The sequence below is a fragment of the Leptopilina boulardi genome, unplaced genomic scaffold (genome assembly GCF_019393585.1).
Source record: "Leptopilina boulardi isolate dan_hultmark-lab unplaced genomic scaffold, ZJU_Lbou_2.1 LbouV2_324, whole genome shotgun sequence".
NCBI lineage: Eukaryota > Metazoa > Arthropoda > Insecta > Hymenoptera > Figitidae > Leptopilina > Leptopilina boulardi.
Window position 1 is genome coordinate 2,141,694 of NW_026137890.1, and position 19,736 is coordinate 2,161,429.

Genomic DNA, 19,736 nt, shown 5'->3' on the forward strand with positions numbered 1-19,736 from the left:
TTGCAGGAGTAAAAAAAACGATTTTTGTATTCCATTTTTAAAAGCTATATATGTGTGGAATATGTGTATAAAGCGATTTTTTTATCCTAAGAATATTTTCGTTTCTACAGCGTCTTGAACCCATCGACGCGACGTTGCGAAGCTGAGAAGCGCTGAGTTGGTAAGTCGTCTGCCATATTGGATCCGCTGTTTTGAATTTTGAAAATCTCATATGATATTCGTAATCAGCCCTGTTGAAAATTCCTATGTGAGAACACATATGGGATCCCATCCAGGATCTCTTGTGAGTTCTTATGTGGGTTCCCGTACAGGTTCACACATAAGATCCTGTATGAAAAGGTTCCTGGGATGAACTTGCGTGAGATCAAGCGCACGATCTTATGTCTCTGTAAAAGCAATAACACAGGATCCCATGAGGTTTCCTGTGTAGGTTCCTATATGAACAACACGATAAATAGGAACACACATGGGATCTTATCCGAGATCTTGTATGAGTTCTTACATAGGTTCTCACATATAAGAAGATTAATAGCAGCTTAATAAGATTTTATAGAATGCTTTTATATATATGCTATTAATCTTCTTATATGTGAGAACCTATGTAAGAACTCATACAAGATCTCGGATAAGATCCCATGTGTGTTCCTATTTATCGTGTTGTTCATATAGGAACCTACACAGGAAACCTCATGGGATCCTGTGTTATTGCTTTTACAGAGACATAAGATCGTGCGCTTGATCTCACGCAAGTTCATCCCAGGAACCTTTTCATACAGGATCTTATGTGTGAACCTGTATGGGAACCCACATAAGAACTCACAAGAGATCCTGGATGGGATCCCATATGTGTTCTCACATAGGAATTTTCAACAGGGAGCGACCTCAAAAACCCCCGAGTAACGAATTTTAGGCAAATTGAATTTATTTTTTTAGAGTAGACAAATATTACACATGAAAATGCCTCCATATGTTCCCATAACTTTAAACCCGTTTTTCTGGAAACAAGATTTTTCAAACTGGTGGGCATTGTAGCGTCTAAACTATTTGACTAATCAACTTTGGGTTTGGAGCTAATTAAAGGTAACTAAATTCGGCTGGGGTTATACCTTTAATATGATACAATTGTTAACAATTAAGATTTTTTACAAGAAGTCAAACATGAAAAAATATGGCAAAAAATGCAGTGTTTTAAAAAAGTGTCCGCCATTTTGTCATTTGTTTAACTTTTTAACTATTGCTTCCTCGTGAAGGAAGCTTTGTAGTCCGTTCGTTTATAAAATTTTTAAACATGGTGAAAACAAATTTCCCTCTATATTGAAACATGTTATATGAGATCCTAATCAATTCTCCGGATGTATGTGTGTATGTGTGGATCGTTTTTGTGAACATGATATCTTTAACAGGTTTTAATGGATTTGGATAAAAATTGGTAGGCTTATTTATCACATTAATCTCTAAAAAATGACGAGAGAATTTTTAAAAATACCCCAAAAAAAATTTTATCGTCTTATTTCCAAAAAATTTCTTTTATTGAAAAAATTTTTAAATAGAAAAATTTAAGCTAATATATAATTTAATCGTCTTCCTTCTTCCTTACATCAAGACGAATCGATTGGTATATATAAAGTATAGATTTGATTTAAATTTTAAGAATTAATAAAAACATAAACATAAAGGACCCCCTTCTTGTTTGATAGGTATAACCTATTCACACCTATCTTTAACGAAGAAAAAGTTTGTCCCCGATGCCGAAAAAAACTCTTACATATTTTGAATCTCTGGCCACTAAATAAACAAAATTTCAAAGATTCAAAATCGTAACCGATCCTCCTGCATGACTTTTTATGTATTTATTGTTTTTTTATGCATTATAATGAAAAATTGCTTCATTACGATGTGCAGATCAGTTGAAATTACTAGTGCAATTTTTTTATACTTATTAAATGTAAAAATAATAATAATAATACATAACTATAATTTTTGGGAATAAAAGTTGGATGATCAATATTGTAATTTTAAATCCGCACTGTCAACAAAAATAATAAGAGAGTATTTTCCCCAGAACACCGCAGATGCAAACATTAGATTATCCAAATTTTCTATCACTTCTTATTCTTATTAATATACGCAACATTAGTTACTGCTATTGGAATTTGTATTTGTGTATTGTGTTTTGTCATGATTAAAATAGAAAGTTTGTACCTTATGTGGTAAAAAAATTGTTTGCAAAGACGGTAATTTAAAAACTTTTTTCTTCACAGAAAGTCATAAAAAGATCTTCCAAACTTTTATGAATAAAAGTTTTTCTTTAAGTAATTTAAAATTTCCAACGATAGAATTGCCGTTGATAAGTTCAGATAATATTGTTTGACAATTTACACACATGCTCGATACAAAATTTTGAATTATTTAAAGAAAAATTTCTATTCTCATAAGTTTTGATCATCTTTTCTTGGTTTACTGTGATGAAAAAAGTTTCTAAATTACCGTCTTTGCAAACAATTTTTCTATTACACAAGGCACAAATTTTTTTATATTTCAATCATGACAACAGGCGCGATTTAACTTGTAGTAATAAGTCATTTTTAAATAGATTAAAAATAAATCAACTACATCTGCAAAACTTTGAACTAATTTTAGTATCGGGGACCAACTTTTTCTTCATTTAAGACAGGTGTGTATTCTTTAGGATGTCACCTTTCTAAAAAATTTTGAGTTTTTGTTTTAGACTCAAAATTGCACAGTGCAGAATGCCCACCGTTTTCCCTATTTAAAAAAACATTGTTTACTAGATGCGCCATATTGGTCGCCATTTTGAAATTTTTTGAAAATGAAATATATATTTTAAAAGTTCAAGGATATACCTTTATTTAAGAAAAAAACTACATCACTAAGTCATAACCGTTCCCAGCAAAAAATGTGAAAGTTTGTGTTGATTTTGGCCTCCGCAATGGGAACCTCCCCCCAGGAAAAAAAACCTATTCAATATTTTGGAATCAATCGGAAGCTGTGTCGAATCCGCATTCTTAAAAGGAAATCTCTGATTGACTTCGATTCAAATCATTTACATTTTTCAAGCTTTTCTTCCTCATTACCTGTAAGTTGAGAGACAGTGTTATGTATCTTTTCAATTTTAAAAGCATTAAGCAAATCTAACTCTCTAGCGTATAATTTATTTACAAAGCTCGTTTATTAAAAATTATTAAATTTTGTGCAGGATATGACGTCATAACCTAAAATTTTTCGATCCGATTCAAAATTGTCTAAACAAATATATATTAAATTTTTCATTAATAGGAAATTACTTATTGAAACGAATTCCTATTTAAAATGTTACATTCCGATTGAAAACATTAATAATGAATCCACATTCTTAAAATGTCTGATTCACTAAACTGTGCATTTAATAAGCCTTTTTTCCTGGGCCCTTAACCTGACGTGCTAGAGACTTTTTTATATATATATATGTACATACTTAATTAGTATAATTTTCTTACTGTAACACTTATACAAAAGATTGGTTTGAGCAATATCTCCCTCGCTGAGACGAATTCTTTGTCCAATTTCTGGTCTCTTTTTACCGTACATTTCCATAGGTAAAATTGTGTCCAAATAAGTTCCTTTAGAAAAAGTGTTCTTAGCATAATGCATTATAGAGTCATAATCGTACGGTAATCCAAGTGAATTTACTTCCTCTTCGGTTAATTTATTAAAGTTGTACTCCTGACCTGTAATTAAATATTTTAAGTTACTTTAAAGTAAATTCATTATTTTTTACGTACATATACAGTAGAATCCGTTTATAATAACTCTGCTTACTGTGACCAACCGCTTAAAGTGACATAATTTTGATGAAAAGTTTGGTCTCATTACAATTTCAATGTATTTAAGTCTGCTTATAATGACATCGCTTACAGTGACATACCGCTTATATTAAAGTTTATTTTGAAATATTTTGTAAAGTTATACTGCTTATAATGGCGAAGCGATTACTTGTTTGTTTTCAAATTCATTTTATTATGAAAATGCTTAAGTCTTACTTTATTGAGAACGCCAAATCTCGTTTTAAAACCCACAGCAACGATTTAGTTTTACATATAACCAGTAATCGTTTGTTAGTTTTACACGAAAATTAATTCAAATGTTCTGAATTTAAAGCGAATAAGAAAGTAAACGCAGGAGACTGTTAAAAAGTGTTTAATTCAATGGTTTAGTGCTATGAGACAGAAAATAATGCCTATCAGTGGTTCTTTGTTGATGGAGAAAGCTAATTTGTTTACTAAAGAAATGAATATAAACTTTATGTGTACTCTAAGTTGTATAAGTCGATTTAAAACTAGACATAATATTGTAAAGGGCAAAATAAGTGGAGAAACCGCGATCGTTGATAAAACTACTGTCACTGATTGGTTATCGACTGTGTGGCCAAATTTACGTGATAGATTTTTTGCTGATGACATATTCAACACCGATGAAACTGGACAATTTTATAAAATGATGCCAGACAAAACTTTGAAGTTTAATGGTGAGTCATTTTTTATACGTTCATTTAATTAAATTGTACCATGAATTAAGACATTAATTCGACTTCTTTAAATTAAAGGCGAGACTTGTGGCGAGAAGATGTCAAAGGATAGATTAACATTAATGGTAGCAGCAAGCATGAGTGGCACAATAAAAAGAAAATTGCTGGTGATAGGAAAGTCAAAAAAGCCAAGATGTTTTAAAGTTTATAAATCGTTGCCAGTAGATTAAACGAATAATCGTAAAGCTTGGATGACGTCAGCAGTCCATCAGAGAAACTCCTACTGTAACTGAGGCCTTAAAAACATCCGACTTATTGGCCCAATTTGTACACGGTAATTTGGACAGCGAAAAAGTTAATATTGCAATGTCTAGTGTACATAATGCAATGACAAACTATTATTGTTTAAATAAAGCAGAAGAGCAAACAAAAATTATTGACCTCTTGTAATAAATTTGCAATATTTTATAAATGACAAGTGTATTTTATTTAATAACATCTTCTATTATATTAAGTTAACAAATTTCCAAAACCGACACCGTGACCTAGACACCGTCAATGGAAAATCTATTTTCTCTTATTTTCAAATAAATCAAAATAATTTGCCATATGCTTTTAGAAAATCTTACATACTTTTTTTTGTAATATGTTTTTTCAATTTTAACCCGAAAAAAGGGTTATTATCATTTTTAACTCAAAAAAAGGGTTATTTTGCAATTTATTACGAACTTTTAGATATATACCTATAAAATTATTACTCTATTTTTAAAAACTTACTTTAAAACAATTTTTTACCATTTTATTATGTTTTTTTTATTTATTGTTGTTTTTCAAATTTTTATTTACGAACCTATAATATTGTGCCTAATTTTAATTTAATTGTTTTTAACTTAAAAATTTTGACATTTCTTATTTAAACCCTTTGCGGCACAGTGGTAACCCAGATTACCACCTATTTTATTTCCAACCTTTCTTACTATATTTTAAGTTTTTTATGCAATATTCATTAATTTTTTTTAAAGTGAATGAGAACATATTATTGAATGAAACGAAAATAAAAGTAACAATATTTACGCAATATTATAAACATTTATAAATAAATAATTGTAAAAAAATCATTATTGTGGAAAAATAAATTCATTACCGAAAATTTAGGTAAAAAGGGAACCGATATTTTGTACTCGGAGGTTTTTGGGAACGCTGATTACGAATCTGAAGTCTGTTTTTAACAATTCAAAAAGGCGGATCCAATATGGCGGCCGACTTTTTCAAAACTTAATGCAATTCGCTTGAAAATTGTTAATCGGGGGTTTTTGGGGTCGCTGTTTACGAATCTGAAATCAGTTTTTAAAAATTCAAAATGTGTATCCAATATGTGCTCATTGTAGTATAAAAGCTGACCGAAAGCGAACATCCTGGATTTATAAAACTTGCAATGTTCCACTCTGCCTATTGCCAGCAAGAAATTGTTTTGCCGCTTATTACAACTAAAAAAGAAATTTTACTTACGATCCGCCATTTCCAATTTTTTAAAAAAAACTTCATATTTGTAATCAGCAATTATAACAATCAGCCTTCTTCAAGGCTACCAAATCATCTCGAAAAACGCCCGACTAACAAGTTTCAAGCGAATTGCATTAGATTTTCAGAAAGTCGTCAGCCATATTGGATCTGCCATTTTGAATTTTTAAAAACTGACTTTAGATTCCTAATCAGCGACCCCAAAAACCCTTATAGGTGTGATCATCTGTATTTTTGAATGGAATGAAAAATGTGTGCCGCAAAGGGTTAAACCTAAATTTCTTCTATTATATTAAGTTAACAAATTTCCAAAAGCGACACCGACACCGTGACCTAGACACCGTCAATGAAAAATCTATTTTCACTTATTTTTAAATAAATAAAAATACTTTGCCCTAGGTTTTTAGAAAATATTACATACTTTTTTTGTTTAATATGTTTTTTTAAATTTTAACCCGATAAAAGGGATATTTTAAATTTTTAACCCGAAAAAGGCTTATTTTGCAATTTTATTTAATTTTTTACGAACTTTTGGATAAATACCTATAAATTACTCTATTTATAAAAAGTTACTTAAAAACAATTTTTTTCAATTTTAACCCGAAAAAAGGATTATTTTGCCATTTTATGCAATATTTTACTAATTTTTAGATATATACATATAAAATTACTCTATTTTTAAAAAGCTACTAAAAAACATTTTTTTTCAATTTTAACCCGAAAAAAGGGTTATTTTCCATTTTTAACCTGGAAAATGGTTATTTTGCAATTAGGCTCTGTCACTTGTGACGTCAGAGTCGATTCTAGGTGTGACGTCAGAGGCCTGAAGGGACAACAAACAGACGACACAATGTTATTCTTGAGGGGAAGAAAATTTGTTTCCTCTTTCATCAATTTTACTCGTTTTTTAAACATGGAAAATGCTTTTTGACATATAATAAAATTAAAATGTGTATTGATAATTAATTTAGTTATATATTTGATTCAATTGCATTGATAGATTCTTTAAATTCGTGATAAAATATAAATTTTGAGGTTAGAAAAGTTTGATTACTAACTTGAAATCTTTTCCTGCTGCGGTAATTCCCACTTAAAATATACATTTTATATCTTTTTTAATAACATGCATACTAGATATTGTTTAATAATGTTGTTAAAATGTAAAATGTGATTAGTAAACAAACACCCCTAACCTCAAAATTTATATTTTATCACGAATTGAGAGAATCTATCAATTAAATTAAATCAAATATATCCCAGATAACATTCATGCGTCTCACGTTAGTCGCATGTCAGGCGTCACATCTTATGTCTGAATTAATGCACCTTAATTGCGTGCATTGAATTCGCATATTGGTGTCACAAAATGCGTCACATTTGAGAGTTCACATGTGTACATGAAATGCCGGCAGTTACGTGCTCTTAAGTCGCTTGTATCTCTCATAACGTGTGTCGCATTTTCGTGCACGCATAAAAGTACCTTTATTACATTCATGTGAGTGCTGCTTTATAGATGCATTTCGTGCGTGCTGTGTAACGCTCCTCTGCCCACGGCTGGGTAGAGTACCGTAATATTTAAATTTAATTTGATATCTTGTTTTAAGAGCACTGAGTACTAGCCTTAATTTTAAGAAGGAGAGAAAGAGAGAGAAACAAAGAATAATGAATTGACATAAATAAGAAAAACAGAGTTAGAGACAGGTAAATTATAAGAAAATTGTGTAAAAGACAAAGAGAAATATGTATGATAAGTAAAGGCAAGGTGTAAAAAAAAGGGATATATAATAAAGATAGAGAAAGGAGTAGATAAAGATAAGATATAAGAATGAAAGATATGTAAAAAAGAAAATAGTTATAAGAAGAATTAATAAATATATAAAAGATGAATTTAAGAATAAAAGTAATAAGAAATTAAACAATAGTAATAAAAGTATGCAAGAGTGAAAAGAGTTTCAAATAAAGGTATGATATTAGATTAAAGGGTACTTAGGAAGGGTTTTCTGCAGTTTCCCCTTTCCTCTGAAGGATTGTTTCAGGTAAATGCGAGTACCTATTTTTGAAATCGGCTGCAGACGTCGAAAGGACTTAAGAAATAATGTAATTAAGGTCCTTTTGCAATGAATCTGAGTTTTTTCAATTAGACATTGTTATTTTGTAACTAATTAATTATTTTGCAATTAATATAAATATAAAGGGTTATTGTATAATAAATTAGCGTAAAAAGGGTTAAAATAAGCTGAAGGGAAGTTTAATTATAAAGGGATAATTATCAATTCAAGGATGTAATGCAGACACGAATGAGTCATAATATAAAATCAAGCATGAGTCATACTTCTACTTGACAATAACAAGGTCAAGCATGAGTCATACTCCTACGCGACAATAACAAGGTCAAGCATGAGTCATACTCCTACTTGACAATAACAAGGTCAAGCATGAGTCATACTCCTACGCGACAATAACAAGGTCACAGTGACGTCCAAAATAGAATATGACTCATGGGGATGAGGCAAACAAGGTCAAATGGGGCGGAGTATTACTAAATGCATGTCTCTAATTGGAGGAATTGTTAAGCGTGAGTCATCACTGCGAAGCAGGATTCGTTGGTACATTTAGACTCAGATTGGAAGAAAAGTGGGAATACTGCTATAAAAGGAGGATGATCGAGGTTGCTAGCCAGAGAGAAAGAAAGTCAGGAAGAAATAAAAGGGTTATTCTGATACTATAGAGAAGTCAAGATACAGAGATAGAGATTTTGGTTCTGACTCTGACACGAATTTAAAAATATAGATAAAGCTCAAATCCAAGTTTAAAATTTGAGGCGAATAGTGTAATTTTATTATTAGTTTAAGGATAAAAGGGAAGAACTCAGATTTAAAATAAATTGTTGAATAAAACAATTAATATATATTTAATCTTAATTATGTTTTATTTAATCCTCTCAACAAGTTAATCCTTCAGGATTTTAATGAGATTCGAAATCATTCAAAAGAACTAAAGTGAAGTTAAAAGAAAAGTATAAATAATTAACAATTTAATTAAACAAAAACTAAGTGAACTTCTATAATATTTATCCTAATAGTGTTGTGAAAACACCTTTAATCAACGTCGGTTGTTCTTGTGCAGTTCCATCTACGAAAATCATATTCAAGACTATCTATTCTTGTAACATTGATATTGTAGACGAACCTTTAATCAGTTTTAAAATTCCTGCGTGTTACAGCTGTAATGTATGTGGAGTGAGCGTTAGTCTGTCAAGTGTCAGCGTCAGTATAGATTGTGCAGTCAGTGGATCAACACTTCAATTTGTTGTGAAACAATAAGTGCAACTTTTTTTATTCATTAAATCTAAACATTAAAATTTATAATATTAATAAATATCATGTTACTTAAATAGTATTTTAAATATTTGTTATTTTATTAAAGAGTGTCGTCCACTATCTTATTATTTTGTTCAGGTCCAATTACCTTTTCACAAGCACAGTAGAGTCCATTGATATTTGGACTTGCGCAGTAGGGTTAATTAAACTTTTCACATATCAACCCTACTGCGCATGTGAAAAATTCAATTTATCCTACTGCGCATGTCTAAAGTGCATTTAACCATACTGCGCAAGTTTAAAGATCAACAGATTTTACTGCGCATGTCTCAAGTGCACTCAGCACTACTGCGCATGTAAAAAATTCAATTAACTCTACTGCGCAACTCTAAATATCAATAGATTCTACTGCGCATGTGACAACTTTAATTGACCTTACTGCGCATGTCTAAAGTGCACTCTACCCTACTGCGCATGTGAAAAGTTCAATTGACCCTACTGCGCATGTCTGAAGTGCATTTAAGCCCACTGCGCAAGTTTAAAGATAACGGATTCTACGGCGCATGTGAAAACTTTAATTGATCTCACTGTGCATGTCTAAAGTGCAATCTACTCTACTGCGCATTTTTAGAAAAGATTTAACAGGAGTATCATTCAAATGTCTATCTTTGTCTGTCTGTCTGAACGTGTGTGCGCTTTTTTGATGCCCTCATTTTGCGCGCACTTTCGTGAAGTCGCATAAAATGCGAGGCGTATGTACCTCCATGGAGGACACATCTGCGTGCTTATGTGCATTCACCAAGTGAGGGTAACTCGCACGTCATGAGTTACTTTTGCTGTCAATTTGAACTCACTATTGCTATCTGGGTATAACATAATTAATTATCAACACACATTTTAATTTTATTATATGTCAACAAGCGTTTTCCATATTTAAAATATGAATAAAATTGATAAAAGTGGAAACAAAGTTTCTTCCCCATAAGAAGAACACTGTGTCGTCTGTTTGTTGTCCCTCCAGGCCTCTGATGTCATAACTTGAACTCGAAATATCTCGATGAACTGATACAGCCAGGCTGTGTCGATGCAGTGCTGCATTCGATCGAGACGATACGAGAATCGATCGAGAATTATTGTATTCTCGATTTTTTTATTCAAGACTATAAATTACAAATTATTGATCTGAACATTTTTTTTATTGTATTCGTTATACAATTTTAGAAATAAAAAAATATAATTTCATTTAGTCCAGTTAAAGAACATTATTTTTAAATCAAATTGACTCCTTTAGTGAAAAATACCAAAAGTTGTTAATACGAAAAATAATTTTTTTTTAATAAATCGTTAAAACTGCTATTAAACAGTATTTCTAAGTCTTATAAAATTTACAGAAAATCCTTTGAAAAGAAAAATTAGTTGCACATGAACGTTTATCCAACGTCAATAATCAAAATCCACATAAAACTACATTTTTATGTAACAAATAATTTTTTCTCAGTTCAAGTTTTTTATTCCTTTAGATTTTTGAAAACTAAAAATTTTTCATGACTTGTCCAACTATTTAAGCACAAAAGCTCACGACAAGTACTTTTTGCGAGACTGTTTCGGTGTTTTCTAATTGTTAACGATGCACGAGAAAATAATCTTTCGACGGAACAGAAGTCGCTTGTATACTTAATAAGTCTCTCGCCATGCGAGCTAAATTAGGGAACTTATTCTCGTTATGTTTCTACCACTGACGAATATCTGTGTCTTTGTCTGCTCTTCCCAAATCGAAATAATAATCTATTTCTTTGCGCCAATCTTCTGTTGCTTTATTCTTATTTCGGCATGTTGCATTCTTCGATTTATCGTTTTTCGATGAAAAAAGAGCAGCGGGGTAAATATCGTCATCGTCACTTTCTTCAGTATTTTCAGAAGGCAGTGGAAGTTCAGTTTCGGTTTCCTGTACATAATAATCTTTCTTCTAAATATCCTCGAACTTAGATATAGACCATTTGACCATTTCTCGGCCCCAATCGGTCATATAAAATGTTTCCAATTTAAATCTCGGATCAAGAACCAACACAGCACAGTACACCCAATTAGTTTTTGTGTAATGCTTCATTAGCTTACCCAGAGCACATTGGAGGGCATTTTAAATTTTATTATCCATCAATTCTTGGTCTAATTTTGAGTCTAACGTTTCAATTGACTTTTCTAATTTATCAATAAGCATATTTAAGCCGACAATTACTATAGGTAACGTGACGTACTTATCACCAGAAAGAATTGTGGATAAGGATTTGAAATATCGTAAATATTTGACGACAGCTTTTAAAATATCCCAGTCTGCTTTTTCCAACTGTAAGGCTTGGAGATCTTTATCCGTTTCACAAATTAAAGTTAAAGCCTTATCCATTTTTGTAGCTTTTTCGATCATGTCGTAGGTGGAATTCCATCTGGTTTTGACGTCCACGCTTGGTAACGAACATTTTTATACCTACAGTCCCACAGCAACATTCTAATTTTATCCTAAGCTTTTCTGAATATTTTAATTTGAGAAATAAAGTTCTTAATTTCTTCACAGGTGAGCAATTCCATTTATCTGACGTTGATATTTCTATGTCATTAGTTAATTCGTTAGCATTTTCGTCATCATCGAAGTCATCGTCGTCTGGAATGTCATCGTCATTTTGTAAATTTAGTTCCTTTAAGAAATCTTGGGCACATAGATTTAAGATGTGCGCAACACACTTAAAATGCATGTCTGCTATGGAAGATTTCGATTTTTTCAAAAGTTGACCTAATTCATTGATAAATGTTGTGTTTGAAGCTGTATTATCCAACGTAATTCCTTGAACTTTATCTTCCAGACCATACTCTTTCAAAAAACCGTGGAATAATTGTCCTACGCTTTTTACAGTGTGGGAATCATTTGCCGGAAGTAAATCCAAAGTGATAGAATGCATATTCCACTCTTCATCAATGAAGTGTCCTATTTTTTAATATGTTCCCTGGCGGATTCGATTTACCTAAAATCGACCCAGCTGGGTCGAATCTAAGTCGAATTTAGGTAATTATCAAAAAAAAGCTTTAAATTGATGAAAATTTATAAAAATTAGTATTGTGAGGTTAAATGAACATTCATAGAGTTAATTTTTGTAAGAATTTTAATTATTAACGTGATAAATAATAAATAATTACTTGATATGTGCAAGTGGTAACTGTAGATTTTAACTCGTTGTCAGTTTTCATAATATTTTCAGAAATTAGTGTAAAATGTGTGAAAAAATAATTTATATTTAATAGAAATTGCAAATTTTATTAAATTATTTTATTATTTAACAATCACATTTCATAATAATTGCAATTTAATTAAAAAATAACAGTTTTCTTAAAAGTGACAAGAACTCTATTATACCGACCACACACGGTAAAAGTGCGCGAATATGAATGCACATGATCTTCTGGCGGGAAAATTCAAATTGTTAATTACAACTATTTCATTATTATCTTAATTTCATTAATTAAATATATTTGATTAACCATAAAAGATAATCATTTTATAAAAATTTTCTCAGAAATGCCGAATTAATCATTTATTTATACCAATTTACTTATATTAATACTAATAATCACTATTTCTTTACTTTTAACTATCGCCCTATATTAGTTGCAGACGCCGTTAGATGGCAGCAGCATGCAGGGAGCACAAATTTCCAGCTATCCTATTACTTAAAATTAGTGATTATTAGCATTAGTATAAATAAATGATTAATTTTTTTATAACTTGTATTAAAAAACAATTTCATTAAAGAATTGTGAATATGAAATAAAAAATCTGCAACTTTTTTTTTAAAAAAAAAAAGAATTTTGTTAAAAAAATGTAATTGTTAAATAAGTTTTAATGTAAATTTTTCTTATTTTTATGTCTAAAAAATTATATTTTTGTTAAAAAATTATGATGGCAAAATACAAATTTAACTAAATTTTTTGATCTTTTATTTAAGAATTTTTTAAAAAGTTATAAGTAAAAATTTAAGAAAAATATATCAGCTTAATTTTTATTATTTTAACAAAATTCTAAAGTTTTTTTTATAAATAAAGAAAAAAATTGCATATTTTCTATTTAATGAATGTTTAAAATTTGTAACTCTTTTCAAATCTTGGCGCGCGTTCCGCTGTTCCGTGTGTGGTCGGTATAATAGAGTTCTTGTCACTTTTAAGAAAACTGTTATTTTTTAATTAAATTGCAATTATTATGAAATGTGATTGTTAAATAATAAAATAATTTAATAAAATTTGCAATTTCTATTAAATATAAATTATTTTTTCACACATTTTACACTAATTTCTGAAAATATTATGAAAACTGACAACGAGTTAAAATCTACAGTTACCACTTGCACATATCAAGTAATTATTTATTATTTATCACGTTAATAATTAAAATTCTTACAAAAATTAACTCTATGAATGTTCATTTAACCTCACAATACTAATTTTTATAAATTTTCATCAATTTAAAGCTTTTTTTGATAATTACCTAAATTCGACTTAGATTCGACTTAGATTCGACCCAGCTGGGTCGATTTTAGGTAAATCGAATCCGCCAGGGATTCATTAAGAAATTTCAGACAAGAAAATTTATAAACATACTTTAAGGGAGAGACCAGCAAAACTTCAGCCAATTGAAATTTATGTTGTTTAAGTGTTAATTTATTTTCGGAAAATATATTTAATATTTTAATTATGATTTGCTGTGAATCATTATAAAACAATTAATTAATAATTTTTTAAATAAAATCGAAATTTAAAAAAAAATTTATTTTGAACTTTTTATAAAGATAATTAGTTTTTTTAATTTTTTCAAAAACTAAAATGTCTAAAAAATTGTAAAAAATAACTGTTTTTATTTTTTTTTATAATTTCAATATGATTTTAGATTTCAAAAAAATTGCTAAACAATTTGTATTGGAATTTTGACATTTTTAAAATAAAACTTCTTTCACTATTGTTTTTAATTTTAACAATAATTTCTTAAAATCCTTTTCTGGTGACTCGAAACAGTTGTTGTATGGAGTTAGCATTTTTATATCCCAAATAATACCAAAAATATTAGGATATATAAACAACGTAAATTGTGAAATTTCTAAATTTTACTGATACTTCCCCTTAAAGATTTTTTATTTTAACATTTTCAAAATTCATTAAATTATTTTCATTTATTTATTTTGAATTATTTATTTTTATTCTTTTATACTTATTTATTTATCAGTTTATTTTCAACTTTTCAAGTTATTTTTAAATTAATTATTATTATTTATTTATTAATTACAATTTAATTATATTAAATTTTTTAATTTACTTTACATTAAATTTTAAAAACCAATTTTTCACTTGATATTAGTTTATTTTATTAAAAGTAAATTAAGTCCCAATTATTAATCAAAAGTTAAATTTAATTTGTCACTCTTTTTATTTTATTAATAATTTATTTATTTTTATATCACGTCATATAATATCTATTGTAATTATTTTCTAATTGATTTTAAAGGAAATATGTCCGTATATATTTTAAACAATTAAATTTTAATTAAGTGATAAATTTATTTAATTATAATATTAAATTTTATTAAAAAATTATTTTAATTATTATTTTTATATAAAACAATTTAAAAGTTTATTAATATATTATTTTTATTTAATAACAATTTTATTATATCGTGTAGATCTTACTTCCGACAATTTTTGATCTTTGATTTTACTTCCAAATGTCTATGAATATTCTTGTGGATGATGATTTCTCAAGTGCCGGGTGATGCCCGCAGTGTTCGCATCTTTCATTTTCACAATTTTTTCTTGGTTATTTTTTGCAAAACATAATTTACATTTTGCAAATTTGTCTCTTTCGCTCGTGTATTCAAATTCAAAAAATTCTGACATATTTGTCTTCTTTCGTTTTGAATTTTCAGAGTCATTCGGATCATTTTCTGATTGCAAGTCATCTGCCTCCAACAAATTATTTCCACAATCGTTTTTATTACTAAAATATTGTAATTAAAAATTATATTAACCTGTATTGAATCATACATTTTACTTATCATGACAAATAAAAAAGTTATCCCAATTTTGTAATAACATTTTTAGAATGTATTTCAAATTGTTTTATTTATTCAAATTCATACTTTGTTGTCTTTCTTTTACTTGGTGGTTTTGAAGTACTTGGAAGCGCATCTAATTCCCTACTAGCCATACTTGAATATATTTTATAACTAATTTGACAATAATTTCACGAGAACGTCGATCGAAGTCGATCGGTTTTTGATGCGACATGAATTGACATTCAACGAAAGAATCATCGAGAAGTTGGTTTCAAAATTTCTTTTTAAAACACATGAAACGAGACGATAATTGTGAAAATATCGCTCGCAGTGCAGCACTATACAGCCTAAAATTTTATGCAATTTTGTACGAATTTTTGGATATATGGCTCATTTTATTTAAATTGTCATATTCGTGTCCTTTGCCAAAAAAAATATTTGATATAACCTTAGTTGAAATTAATTTGTTTATATAGTAAAAAGCAATAATTTTCAATAATTTTTCTACTTACAAGGATATAAAAGTGATTTTCATAATATTGGCAGAACAAAAAGCAGGCAAAATGTCATAAGTGTAATGCGTCCCCGGAGACATTTTCAATGTTCAAATGAATGAAATGTCGAAAATATAGTGTTTAAACCAGATTAAAAAAATGTTTCGTGAAGTATTAGTTCTATATTTAAAGAAAATCAAGTGTTGGTAATTAAACTTTATTTTATACAATTTCCAGAAAATGAAAATGACGTGTCCCTCACTTTTGTATTTTTACGTTTTGCCGGCAGAATTTCCTACTTTTACCTGCTATTTAAATTACCTTATGAGCAAACAAATTTCTTTACCATCGCATAAGCAGCAAAATACAACAACGAAGTGTGTGAAAAAAACGAAAACGATATAAGTACAAATCTGCTCGTTTGTCATGGAGGCAGAAAAAGCAGAAACACTTTCGTAATTGAATTTCTGTCAACAGTGTAACGCCTTGAAAATGGTTAGAAAATATTTTGAATTTCATATCAGTATAGAAGTTAATGTATTTTTGGATTCTCTTTCGAATGAGACCAACCCCATCGATATAAGTATAACCGTTTTCATTTTATAAGCGAAAAACGAGCAAAATGTCAACAGTGTAATGGTTATAAGTGTAATGCAAATTTGTATATATGGCTTCAGTAAAAATAAAACTTTTTTCTTTTATCTTGATATCAAAATGGTTTTTAATGTATTTTTGGGCGCTGAACACGATCCCGAATCTTAAAATTGCCTAGCATGTCAGGATTTTGAAAAAAGTGGGGGTAAAAACCGCCAAGAAACATGTTTTTATGTGTGTTTAATATGATTTTTCTTTTAAACCTAACGTGGTAAAAACTTCAAAAAAGTTTTAAATTATAGCATAAATCGTGTACTACATGACCCGTACACGTAACCCTCCCCCTTAATTTTTTCCATAAAATGGGGTTATAACCCACCCCCAAAAAATTTTTATTTTAATTTTTCGGCGAAATGAGTAGATGTTTATTTGTTTTATGTTCATAATGTTAAAGGACATAAATTTCGCATTTTGCCTACATAATTTTTATCCCCTTCGCAGTCCAGTTAAAAATCACTTATAGGCCTAATAAAGTTCCAAACAGAGCTTTCAAAAAAATTTGATTTCATCGTATTTAAGATTTTTGGGTTCATCTGGCATCAAATTCGAATTCAGCGACCCCGAAAACCCCCGAGAAACAAATTTCGACCGAATTGCATCAGTCTTGAAATTATTCGCCATATTGTGTCGCCATATTTGATCCACCATTTTAAATTTTGAAAATAAGACATCATATTTGTAATTAGCAACCCAAAAAACCCCTAAGTAACGAGTTTCAAGCGAATCGAATTTTTTTTCATGGTCGCCATTTTGGACCGGCCATTTTGAATATTTTAAATCTGACTTCAAATTCAGATTCAACGACCCCAAAAACTTCAGTATATTTATCACCAGTCAAATCAAATTATATTTATTATTATTATTTTATCAAAACTTGACAGAAAAAAAACCACTACTTATTTTGTTAATTTAACATGTTAAACTGTATAAAAAAATTAGTTTCAACCTTAAAATCAAAATTTTCCAACTCAACTTTTCTGGAAGCTATATATGACAATTTAAATGAAATGAGCCATATACCTATAAAATTACTCTATTTTTAAAAAGTTATTTCAAAAAAATTTTTTCCAATTTTTTACCAATTTATTATGGTTTTTTTATTTATTGTTGTTTTTCAAATTTTTATTTACAAACCTATAATATTGTTCCTAACTTTAAGTGTCATTGAAATAAAGTGTTTTAACTTAAAAATTTTAACATTTCTTGTTTTAAACATTTTTCGAAATTTTGCGTTTTTTACGAGTTAATCGCAAAAAACCTTTAAAGCCTGAATTATTTCTACATATTCAATTTTCAATACATTTGTTATCTAAGGGTTTTCGATATCGCTCATTACGAATCTTAAGTTAGATTCCAAAAATTCGAAATGGCGGGTGAGATATGACGGACGACCTTTTTAAAAACTGATTTAATTTACTTAAAATTTGTTACTCGTGGGTTTTCGGGGTTGCTGATTACGTATCTGACGTCAGCTCTCAATAATTTTAAATAGCAGATTCAATGTGTCGGACGAATTTTTAAAAATTTATTAGATTCGCTTTAAACTTGTTACTCGAGAGTTTTTCCTGTCGCAATCCTATTAAAAATCCGTGTATAAGATCTTGTACAAGAAAATGTACATGTTTAGCACCAGAACTGGAACAAGTTCTGAGATATTCTTGAGGTGTCAAAAGAACATACATTGTTCAAAGCACATCAAATTCAGACAAAAAAGTATGAAAACGTTACATCTCAACAATTTTGGTGTGTTTTTTATATCAATTTGATATGTTAGAAAAACTGTGTTATAAGCTAGAAAGCAATCAATGATTATTAAAATTTCTTGAATGTGAGTATTTTTCATGTGGATTACAGTGGACAAAAATAACATGAAAACATTAATAGACGGAAATAGTGTTTGTTTGCTTTCTTCTAATAATTTTAAGTAAATGGTATATTTTAAAATAATTAACAAATAAATACACTTATTTTTCTTATGATTTATTTTTTAATGATTCTGTACATGGTATTAAAATATAAACAAATTTAATAATTTAAGTGTTTGTAAAATAAGTATTCATTTTATTCAGCCTTACAATTCTTCCCTCTTCAATTTTATCTTCATTCACCGCTTCGTTATCTAATTATTCGTTTCGAAGATTTATTTGAAATCGCTCATCTAAATAGTATCGTTTGCGAATATTTTGTAAAGCACAACACATGTTTACAATTCTTGCTGTTTAATATAGAATATTCACAAACGATACAATGTAGATGAGCGATTTTAAATAAATCTTTGAAACGAAGAATTATATAACGAAGTGGTGAATAAAGATGAAATTAAAGAGGGAATGATTTCGACAAAGTAAAAGATTTTCTGTCATTACCTAGAAATTCCCATTTCTTAAAAATATTATTTTCCACCACGTATAGAATCATTAAAAAATAAATAATAAGAAAAATAAGTGTATTTATTTATTAATTTATTTATTTTTTTGTCCACTGTAATCCACATGAAAAATACTCACATTCAAGAAATTTTAATAATCATTGATTGCTTTCTAGCTTATAACACAGTTTTCTAACATATCAAATTGATATAAAAAACACACCAAAATTGTTGAGATGTAACGTTTTCATACTTTTTTGTCTGAATTTGATGTGCTTTGAACAATGTATGTTCTTTTGACACCTCAAGAATATCTCAGAACTTGTTCCAGTTCTGGTGCTAAACATGTACATTTTCTTGTACAAGATCTTATACACGGATTTTTAATAGGATTGCGACAGGAAAAACTCTCGAGTAACAAGTTTAAAGCGAATCTAATAAATTTTTAAAAATTCGTCCGACACATTGAATCTGCTATTTAAAATTATTGAGAGCTGACGTCAGATACGTAATCAGCGACCCTTAAAATCCCCTATCATGCACTAGAGCGATAAATTCCTGTTAATGAAAAATGTATGCTTCAAAGGGTTAATTACTGTCCTGTAAAGCGAAGTTGTGTCCCCCACTTTACCAGCCCGGCCCGAACAATCACCATGTGGTTATATGTACTGGTGAATAAAAAGCAAGAAGAAAATTTTTGGTGCCAGCACCTTTGGGTTAAATCGGTTTAAAACACATCATGTAGGTTTATTGAATTGAACTAAAATT

At 29.1% G+C, this 19,736-nt stretch overlaps 2 protein-coding genes across 6 annotated transcripts in view; one reads left to right on the forward strand and one right to left on the reverse strand.

Annotated features, from left to right (window-relative positions):
• LOC127284386 (tolloid-like protein 2) overlaps nucleotides 1-19,736 on the reverse strand; it is a 228,910-nt gene that overhangs the window by 71,230 nt on the left and 137,944 nt on the right. For all 5 annotated transcript variants that reach the window (XR_007843472.1, XM_051309786.1, XM_051309787.1 and 2 more), the window contains one exon: nucleotides 3,498-3,728. Coding sequence is in view for 4 of the 5 variants with exons in the window: in XM_051309786.1 (XP_051165743.1) it covers nucleotides 3,498-3,728 (231 nt within the window). In the remaining variant the exon portion in view is untranslated. The remainder of the gene's footprint in view (nucleotides 1-3,497; nucleotides 3,729-19,736) is intronic.
• Nucleotides 3,818-4,942, forward strand: LOC127284393 (tigger transposable element-derived protein 4-like). Its single transcript, XM_051309795.1, has 2 exons — nucleotides 3,818-4,525; nucleotides 4,604-4,942. Exons 1-2 carry the CDS (start codon nucleotides 4,219-4,221, stop codon nucleotides 4,753-4,755), a joined length of 459 nt encoding a protein of 152 aa, XP_051165752.1. The 5' UTR covers nucleotides 3,818-4,218; the 3' UTR covers nucleotides 4,756-4,942.

Excerpts from the sequence above, each read along its gene's own strand:
- LOC127284393 (XM_051309795.1), top strand. The coding sequence starts at position 4,219 with ATGAGACAGAAAATAATGCCTATCAGTGGTTCTTTGTTGATGGAGAAA. Across the intron at positions 4,526-4,603 it reads CAAAACTTTGAAGTTTAATG|GCGAGACTTGTGGCGAGAAG; the intron begins GTGAGTCATTTT and ends TTTAAATTAAAG.